We start from the raw sequence: 10,548 nt of genomic DNA on the forward strand, positions 1-10,548 counted from the left end.
TTAGCATGAAACATCTTCTTATGGGTGTCTACCAAGTTTGTTCAAATAAAAGCCCCAGGGTTCAAACTTGCCCCGCTTCTGGGGGCCTATATACAGGTGAGCGACTTCAGGGCCATCATGGCCCTCTTGTTGTGTGTTAAAATGTGCTTTTAAATAAAATTTGGATAGTTTGATAGTGTAATTAGATTGTACCAGTCCATCCATATGTGACATGATATATTGAGACTAATTCATGATACAAGTTTGAAAGTACAGTAAGTCAGCTGATGATTTTACCTGACTTCTAGATTTCTCCTTGTCTGACTACTGGTTTTCTCCTTGTCTAACTGCTGTTTTCTTCTTGTTTGATTACTGGTTTTCTCCTTGTCTGACTTCTGGTTTTCTCCTTGTCTAACTGCTATTTTCTCCTTGTCTGACTTCTGGTTTTCTCCTTGTCTGACTTCAGTTTTTCTCCTTGCCTGACTTCTGGTTTTCACCTTGTCTAACTGCTGTTTTCTTCTTGTCTGATTACTGGTTTTCTCCTTGTCTGACTACAGGCTTTCTCCTTGTCTAACTGCTGTTTTCTCCTTGTCTGACTTCTGGTTTTCTCCTTGTCTGACTTCTGGTTTCCTCCTTGCCTGACTTCTGGTTTTTTCCTTGTCTAACGCTTCACCTTGTCTAACTGCTGTTTTCTTCTTGTCTGATTACTGGCTTTCTCCCTGTCTGACTACTGGTTTTATCCTTGCCTGACTTCTGGTTTTCACCTTGTCTAACTGCTGTTTTCTTCTTGTCTAATTACTGGTTTTCTCCTTGTCTGACTACAGGTTTTGTCCTTGTCTGAATGCTGTTTTCTCCTGTCTGACTTCTGGTTTTCTCCTTGTCTGACTTCTGGTTTTCTCCTTGTTCTGATTACTGGTTTTCTCCTTGTCTAACTGCTGTTTTCTCCTTGTCTGACTACAGGTTTTCTCCTTGTCTGACTGCTGTTTTCTCCTTGTCTGACTTCTGGTTTTCTCCTTGTCTGACTTCCGGTTTTCTCCTTGTCTGATTACTGGTTTTCTCCTTGTTCTAACTGCTGTTTTTTCTTGTCTAATTACTGGTTTTTTTCTCCTTGTCTTTGACTTCTGGTTTTTCTCTTTGTCTAACTGCTGTTTTCTCCTTGTCTGACTTCTGGTTGTCTCCCTTGTCTAAACTTCTGGGTTTTCTCCCTTGCCTGACTTCTGGTTTTTCACCTTGTCTAACTGCTGTTTTCTTCTTTGTCTGATTACTGGTTTTCTCCTTGTCTGACTACAGGCTTTCTCCTTGTCTAACTGCTGTTTTCTCCTTGTCAGACTTCTGGTTTTTTCCTTGTCTAACGCTTCACCTTGTCTAACTGCTGTTTTCTTCTTGTCTGATTACTGGCTTTCTCCCTGTCTGACTACTGGTTTTCTCCTTGCCTGACTTCTGGTTTTCACCTTGTCTAACGCTGTTTTCTTCTTGTCTAATTACTGGTTTTCTCCTTGTCTGACTACAGGTTTTCTCATTGTTTGACTGCTGTTTTCTCCTGTCTGACTTCTGGTTTTCTCCTTGTCTGACTACAGGTTTTCTCCTTGTTTGACTGCTGTTTTCTCCTGTCTGACTTCTGGTTTTCTCCTTGTCTGACTTCTGGTTTTCTCTTTGTCTGATTACTGGTTTTCTCCTTGTCTGACTTCTGGTTTTCTCCTTGTCTGATTACTTGTTTTCTCCTTGTCTGACTGCTGTTTTCTCCTTGTGTAACTTCTGGTTTTCTCCTTGTCTGACTTCTGGTTTTCTCCTTGTCTGATTACTGGTTTTCTCCTTGTGTAACTGCTGTTTTTTCTTTGTCTAATTACTGGTTTTCTCCTTGTCTGACTTCTGGTTTTCTCTTTGTCTAACTGCTGTTTTAACTCCTTGTCTGACTTCTGGTTGTCTCCTTGTCTAACTTCTGGTTTTCTTCCTTGCCTGACTTCTGGTTTTCACCTTGTCTAACTGCTGTTTTTTTTTTCTTGTCTGATTACTGGTTTTCTCCTTGTCTGACTACAGGCTTTCTCCTTGTCTAACTGCTGTTTCCTCCTTGCCTGACTTCTGGTTTTTTCCTTGTCTAACGCTTCACCTTGTGTAAACTGCTGTTTTTCTTCTTGTCTGTGATTACTGGTTTTCTCCTTGTCTGACTACAGGTTTTCTTCCTTGTTTTGACTGCTGTTTTCTCCTGTCTGACTTCTGGTTTTCTCCTTGTCTGACTTCTGGTTTCTCTTTGTCTGATTACTGGTTTTCTCCTTGTCTGACTTCTGGTTTTTCTCCTTGTGTCTGATGTTACTTTGTTTTTCTCCTTGTCTGACTACTGGGTTTCTCCTTTATGACTATTGCTGGTTTTTTCTCCTTGTTTTTACTACTGGTTTTCTTCTTATCTGATTACTGGTTTTCTCCCTGTCTGACTACTGGTTTTCTCCTTGTCTGACTACTGGTTTTCTTCTTGTCTGACTGCTGTTTTTCACCTTGTCTGACTTCTTGTTTACGTTGTCTAACTTCTGGTTTTCACCTGTGTCTGACTTCTGGTTTCACCTTGTCAGACTTCTGGTTTTCTCCCTTGTGTGACTTCTGGTTTTCTCTTTGTCTGACTACTGGGTTTTCTCCTTGTCTGACTACTGGTGTTTTCTCCTTGTTTTACTACTGGTTTTTTTCTTATCTGATTATCTGGTTTTCCTCCCTGTCTGGACTACTGTTTTCTCCTTGTCTGACTACTGGTTTTCTTCTTATCTGATTTACTGGTTTTCTCCCTGTCTGACTTCTGGTTTTTCACCTTGTCTAACTTCTGGTTTTCACCTTGTCTGACTTCTGGTTTCACCTTGTAGACTTCTTTTTTCTCCTTGTTTGACTTCTGGTTTCCCCCCCTTCAAATATCATCTATCACTGTTAAAAAAAAAAAGATATAAAAATGTTGGTCTTATGAAAGTGACTTTAGAATGTGTGTGTATAATTTAATATGAATATTAGATATCTTGTTACTATTTCAATATTTGTTATTAAAAGTTCATATAATGCTTGGTTTGCTAGTGTGCTATAATTAATAAGTGTTTATGTAAGTGAGAATTTAACCTTTACCCTGCTGGAACCAAAAGTAACCTGAGCAAGGTCAGTCTAACCTGGCTCTATATTTTTTTGGCTAACTTTTAAATTTTTAATCGTAGAAATTTTTAAAATTGATAATTGGGGAAAAATTCCCCAAAAAAATTTGAAGGGGTGGCAAGGGCCATTTCAGAAATGGGCAGGGGGTATTAAGGGATATTAAACAAATTTTTTTGCCAAAAGTTAAGTTTTTACATTTCATAAAATTTTTAAAAAGGGTTTAACAGTAAATAAAATATTTAAAACCAATCAAAATGTTTAAATTTTACAGTTTTAAATTATTTTTTTTATTCCCCAAAGGGTAAATTTTTTATGACAAAATTATGATAATTAGGGAAGAAAATATTTATATAAGATATCAAATGAACATGCGTATAACTTAGAAACATAAGCTAGACTTGGTGAAATATAGTTGTTTAATGGAAAATGATTTAATTTTGATAAATAAGCAATAAATACTCAATGTTTTTTTTTATTAATTTAAGCATTAAAATTTTAATAAACCTAACTTGCATTATCAAACATTGAAAAGTTTTGCCGGAAGCTGTTTATATTTAAATATGTACAACCTCTCAGTTTAGTTGAATGACTTTAATTACGTACAGTTTGTGATGTTGATAGCTAGAGTTACCTTTATTAACCCAGATGTTGTTTTAGTGGATTGGTACTGAATAGTTAACAAAACAAACAAAGTTGTCATTTGGTATATATAAAAGTTGTGCCTAATATTAGTGGACCTATATTATATAGTTGTATAGCTAACTGGGATTATATGGTTATTGTCCGCTGATGTAAAAGATCATCAACTTCAATGATTAATTGACAATAAGTTTGGAATAAAAGTGTGTTAATATTTTTGGGGTGAATTTGGAATTAATTTGAATAGTGCATTATTTTGAACTGCTGTGGTAACGATGGAATTAACAGATGATATAACAAGCCCATCTAAGGCACTGCAGATGAAACAGAAGTTAAAACTGAAGATTCCTCCACCATTGGTAAGTATTACTCTTTCTTTTGAGTGATATCAATTAATCTGAGTTTAAATATTACTTCTTATTATAGACGATTCTTTTTGGGGAAATATTTTTGTATGCTTCGAAAGCTTCAAGAGTTAGTGTATGATATTTGTTATAATGTTTAAATTCTTTGTCAAATAATGTATGTTTTAGAAAACAAGAGCAGACATGTTCCCAGTAAAACATCATACGTTCTCTGAGCTTGATAAAAATGAAAGAAATTTATGAAAATTGTGAGTGTAATCAATGTTGATGATTATATATAATGTACAAGAGATGCTTGTTGATTGAAGTCCTAATGTAACTCAGGGAATTTAAAGACACATCATCACTCAAAACAAATTACATACATTAGTTAACCAGCTGCTGTTTCACTTGATCATTATACCTAAATTCTAGAAGATAACAAATCTACAAGCTGGTGCAATCATCATGTATGATGTATCATACTGCACTGTGTGTTTTATGTTGGCTGAATAAAAATAAAGTTTCCTTTTAAAAGGAAAGGCTTGCACAGTTGTGCCTTCATCCCAACCCTTTAAAATTGTTCTTTTTTTGGGGGGTTCAATTTATTATCACATTTTTTTTTTTTAATTACGGTATTTGTATATCATAAAGGGTTTATTTAGTTGTTGTTTTTTTTTGGAAAACCGAATATTTTTTTGTCAAAACGATTTAGATCTATTCTCTATTGTATAAAATTAATAAAGAAAATGATCAATCGTAAAAATATTAACGTGATACTGAAGGAAAACAAGTGTGCACATCTCATTTCCCTTTTTCGCAGCGAAAATCATTCCTTTGCTTTATAGACAAGTAAATGCACTAATTACTTCGTTACGTGGTACTAATTAATAAGCATGTATCAACTATGATACATAGATCAGCACGTGGCCAAGGTTAATGATATGCATGGGCTATTTTTAGATTACCTCACCAAGAAGTTGAATTGCGTTCAGTAGATCTAAATATAACTGATCATGCGTGATTAGGTAAGCAGGACCACCCTTTGAAGACGGAATAATCACTACAGTCACCATTTCTCTATTGTATAAAACTAATACAGACAAAAAAACAATTATAAAAAAACTAACTTTTGCGTCTTGAAACAAATGAAACAGAACAATTTCGTTTATAATTTATTACGGTTTAAATCGATAAATCAAGTAAAAATAGAAAATCCTATTTATAATACACAAACTGGGATTACCGAAGTAACTAAATAGCTTAGATTTCCGTAATATTACTCCGCAGTATGACGGAATCGCCCGAATTGTCACGATTGCAATCGGATTTACATCGGCTATTATCATTAATCCGAAGACTGACGGAAAAGGCCGAAAAGTTGCGATTGGCACGATTGCAGCTGGTTTCATGTTCAATCATGCACCAACAGATGTAAGCAGGAAACCACCTAACCGGAACAAGTTTTCCAGATGAAATGGCAAAAATATATGGTTGACTTATCGAGGTCATCAACCTCTTAGTCACTCATATTGATGCATAATGAGTTTATATGCCCACATATTGCATTATGAAATTATAAGAGTATGAGTTTGTCCACATATTGCATTAAGAAATTATAAGAGTATAAGTTTATATGCCCACATATTGCATTATCAAATAATAGAGTATGATTTTATATGCTCGCGTATTGATGCTTTATCAAGTGATAAAATATGAGCTTATTTGCCCACACATTGATGCATTATGAGTATGAGTTTATATGCTCACATATTGCATTATCAAATGATAGAGTATGAGTTTATATACCGACATATTGTATAATCAGATAATAAAAGTATGAGTTTATATGCCCACATATTGTATTATCAGATAATAAAAGTATGAGTTTATATGCCCACATATTGTATTATCAGATAATAAAAGTATGAGTTTATATGCCCACATATTGTATTATCAGATAATAAAAGTATGAGTTTATATGCCCACATATTGTATTATCAGATAATAAAAGTATGAGTTTATATGCCCACATATTGTATTATCAGATAATAAAAGTATGAGTTTATATGCCCACATATTGTATTATCAGATAATAAAAGTATGAGTTTATATGCCCACATATTGCATTATGAAATGATAGAGTATGAGTTAATATGACCACATATTGCATAATATTGATGCTTTATTAAGTACCTTTCTTGAAATAGGACTTTTAATGCCTTCATGATCGTTAAGTGCTCTACTTTTTACGTTTGTGGTGCCAAAACATAATAATTTCTTAAAGTAAAGCAATTGGAATTATTTTGTCATCAGATAAAACCTACTTTGACGAAATACAGATTCTGGTAAATCTTACTGGCGAGATAGATTGGAAAATGTCAGCAACTCCTGCTGGAATAGAGGATATAGTATATCAGTATTTCATGCTCTTGTACCATATTGAGGACTGCTGTTATAACCAATAGTGAATATAAGTATTTCAAATAAGCCAATTTAACATAATATAAAGTGGTCAAAAATCTAACCAATCAAATTGATTGTATGATAATGTGACAAATATACAGTGACAAATATTCTCTGTATAATTTGATTCACAAGTAGAGTCCTGATATTGGTTGACAAAAGAAATGCTAAATAGAAATTAAAGATAAACAGAAACTAACAATTTTGCAACTACGGGACTTAAGAATTTTCACTGTTCACCTCTAAGCCCGGGCTAGTTTTGTGCCAGCTGTATAATGGTAACTCTACCAAATAAAGACGACTATGATGTACCTATCATTGTATAATCATAGAAATATTTGCCAAAGAGTTTCATTATATATGTAAGGGTCTCAAACCTTTCAGATTATAAGTTATATATTTTGTCATTCTTGCTGACTTTCATGTTTAAAAATAGATTTCAGAGAAAATTTTCTAACCAGTTTATGCTTCAGATCTTTAAAAAATGAATGGAAAAACAAACATGATTTAGCTCACTTTGTCAAATTGATGTTGATTCTTGTCACAAATATACAACAAAATACTGCAAGTAAGGAAAATTTAGCAAATATCAAAGCTTTAGAAAAAATAAGCAAAAGAAAATCAGATTTTCCTGGAAACACTGCCTTATTAATTTGATATATTTGTTTTGTTTTGAGATTTTGCAATTGAATGTTGTTAAACTGTCTGGTGAAAATGCTGCAATGTTTGCATAAGGAAATATTAAGATCTCATTAGGAAGTGTTGGTTATGTGCTGTTTATTTATGTCAAGATTATATCATCATCAGGGTTTTATTCATTTAAGGATAACATCTTTGTAGCAAAGTGTGAATGTTCAGATATAAAATTGTCATTACACCATCAGAGTTATTACATGTTGAGGTTATACCATCAGAGTTAATACATATTAAGGTTATACAATCAGAGTTAATACATAACATATAGAGGTTATACAATCAGAGTTAATACATAACATATAGAGGTTATACCATCAGAGTTAATACATAACATATAGAGGTTATACCATCAGAGTTAATACATAACATATAGAGGTTATACCATCAGAGTTAATACATAACATATAGAGGTTATACCATCAGAGTTAATACATAACATATAGAGGTTATACCATCAGAGTTAATACATAACATATAGAGGTTATACCATCAGAGTTAGTACATGTTAATACATATGTTGAGGTTATACCATATAATAGTTGATATATTTTGGGTAATACCATTGTGTTATGTATTGCTAGGATAATACCATTTGATACATTTTTAGCTCACCTGTCACAAAGTGACAGGGTGAGCTTTTGTGATCGCCTTTCGTCTGGCGTCTGGCCGTAAACTTTTACTTTAAATGACATCTCCTCATAAACCACTAAGCCAATTTCATCCAAACTTCCTTTGGTGGTCACCTTTAGAAATTGTTATGCCCCCTTTTGAAAAAAAGGGGGTATATTGCTTTGCACTTGTCGGTCCGTCGGTCCGTCCGTAGACCAAATGGTTTCCGAGTGATAACTAAAGAACCCTTAGGCCTAGGAACTTCAAACTTGGTATGGTGATTGGTCATGACAAGTAGATGACCCCTATTGATTTTGGGGTCAAGGGGTCAAAGGTCAAGGTCACATTGACCTTGTAAGCAAAAACCAGGTTTCCGATCAATAACTAAAAACCTTAAGGCCTAGGAACTTCAAACTTGGTATGGTGATTTGTCATGATCAGTAAATGACCCCTATTGATTTTTGGGGTCAAGGGGTCAAAGGTCAAGGTCACATTGACCTTGTAAGCAAAAAACGGTTTCCGATCAATAAAGTAAAGAACCTTAAGGCCTTGGAACTTCAAACTTGGTATGGTGATTGGTCATGATCAAGTAGATGACCCCCTAACGATTTTGGGGTCAAGGGTCAAAGGTCAAGGTCCCACATTGACCTCTTTGGTAAAAACGGTTTCCGATCAATAACAATAGAACCCTTAGGCCTAGGAACTTCAAACTTGGTATGGTGATTGGTTATGACCAGCAGATGACCCCTATTGATTTTGGGGTTAAGTGGTCAAAGGTCAAGGTCACATTGACCTTGTAGGTAAAAACGGTTTCCGATTCAATAAGGAAAGAACCCTTAGGCCTAGGGACTTCAAACTTGATATGGTGATTGGTCATGATCAGTAGATGACCCCTATTGATTTTGGAGTTAAGGGGTCAAAGGTCAAGGTCACATTGACCTTGTAGGTAAAAACGGTTTCGATCAATAACGAAAGAACCCTTAGGCCTAGGGACTAAAAACTTGATATGGTGATTGGTCATGATCAGTAGATGACCCTATTGATTTTGGGGTCAAGGGGTCAAAAGGTCAAGGTCACATTGACCTCTTAGGTAAAAACAGTTTCACGATCAATAACTAAAAGAACCCTTAGGCCTAGGAACTTCAAACTTGGTATGGTGATTGGTCATGATCAGTAGATGACCCCTATTGATTTTGGGGTCAAGGGGTCAAAGGTCAATGTCACATTGACCTCTTAGGTAAAAAGCAGTTTCCGATCAATAACTAAAGAACCTTAGGCCTAGGAACTTCAAACTTGTATGGTGATTGTCATGACCAGCAGATGACCCCTACTGATTTTGGGGTTAAGGGGTCAAAAGGGAAAAGGTCACATTGACATTGTAGGTAAAAATGCTTTCCGATCAATAACTTAAGAACCCTTAGGCCTAGGAACTTCAAACTTGGTATGGTGATTTGGTCATGACCAGCAGATGACCTATTTTTTTTAGGGTCAAGGGGTCAAAGGTCATGTAACATTGACCTTGTAGGTAAAAACGGTTTTCGATCAATTAACTAAAAACGCTTAGGCCTAGGAACTTCAAACTTTGTATGATGATTGTTGGTGACCAGCAGATGACCCCTATTGAGTTTTGGGTCGAAGGGGTCAAAGGTCAAGGTCACATCAACCTTGTAAGTAAAAACGGTTTCTGATCAATAACTTAAGAACGCTTAGGCTAGGAACTTCAAACTTGGTATGGTGATTTTTTCATGACCAGCAGATTACCTCCTTTCGATTTTGGGATCAAGGGGTCAAAGGGTCAAGGTCACATTTGACCTTGTAAGTAAAAACGGTTTCTGATCAATAACTAAAGAACACTTCGGCCTACGGAACTTCAAACTTGGCATAGTGATTGGTCATGATCAGTCAGATGACCCTATTGATTTTGGGGTCAAAAGGTCAAGGTCACATTGACCTTGTATGTTAAAACGGTTCGGATCAATAATAAAAAGAACCCTTAGGCCTAGGAAGCTTCAAAACTTGGCATGGTGATTAGTCATGACCAGCAAATGACCCCTATTGATTTTGGGGTCAAGGGGTCAAAGGTCAAGGTCACATTGACCTTGTAAGTAAAAACGGTTTCTGATCAATTAAGTAAAAACGCTTAGGCCTAGGAACTCCAAATTTGTATGATGATTTGTCTTGACCAGCAGATGACCCCTATTGAGTTTTGGGTCGGGGTCAAAGGTCAAGGTCATGAACCAGTAGTTTACTTTGATAACCCTTATTAATTGTTGTGATCACTGGGTCAGAAGTCATGCATAATTACCTATTCACATGAATTAATTGGCTGCTGATAGGGGGCATACATGTTTTACAAAAACATATCTTGTTCAAGAGAATTTAATTCCATGCAGAACTTTGGTTGCCATGGCAACCAAAAGAAAAAAACTTTAAAATATCTTCTTTTTAAAAAACCCAAAGAGCTAGAGCTTAGATATTTGGCCATGAAACATCTTCTAGTGAGTGTCTACCAAGTTTGTTCAAATAAAAGCCCTGGGGTCAAAAAATTGCCCCGCCCCAGGGTCATTGATTAATTCCCTATATGCATATAGTAAAAACTTTAAAAAAAACCTTCTTTTAAAAGAACCCAAAGTTAGCTAGAGCTAAAGATATTTAGCATGAAACATGTTCTAATGAGTGTCTACCAAGTTTGTTC

At 35.2% G+C, this 10,548-nt stretch overlaps 1 protein-coding gene across 1 annotated transcript; it reads right to left on the reverse strand.

Annotated features, from left to right (window-relative positions):
• Window positions 1-272: 272 nt before the first annotated feature.
• LOC132728687 (uncharacterized) lies at window positions 273-3,799 on the reverse strand. The gene is made up of 5 exons (XM_060714368.1): window positions 3,789-3,799; window positions 2,716-2,864; window positions 1,645-1,942; window positions 866-1,143; window positions 273-526 (listed from the first exon to the last, which is right to left on the reverse strand). Exons 1-5 carry the CDS (start codon window positions 3,797-3,799, stop codon window positions 273-275), a joined length of 990 nt encoding a protein of 329 aa, XP_060570351.1.
• Between the last annotated feature and the right edge of the window lie 6,749 nt (window positions 3,800-10,548).

This window comes from Ruditapes philippinarum, unplaced genomic scaffold, assembly GCF_026571515.1.
Source record: "Ruditapes philippinarum isolate M1 unplaced genomic scaffold, ASM2657151v2 ctg12674_1_1_1_1, whole genome shotgun sequence".
Lineage (NCBI taxonomy): Eukaryota > Metazoa > Mollusca > Bivalvia > Venerida > Veneridae > Ruditapes > Ruditapes philippinarum.

What these genes read in the sequence shown, in the direction of transcription:
- LOC132728687 (XM_060714368.1), bottom strand. An exon ending in ATCAGATAAGAAGAAAACCA is followed by an intron (nt 1,943 to 2,715) that starts GTAGTCAGACAA and finishes GGTGAAAACCAG; the next exon opens with AAGTCAGGCAAGGAAGAAAA. An exon ending in GTCAGACAAGGAGAAAACCA is followed by an intron (nt 1,144 to 1,644) that starts GTAATCAGACAA and finishes GACAACCAGAAG; the next exon opens with TCAGACAAGGAGAAAACAGC.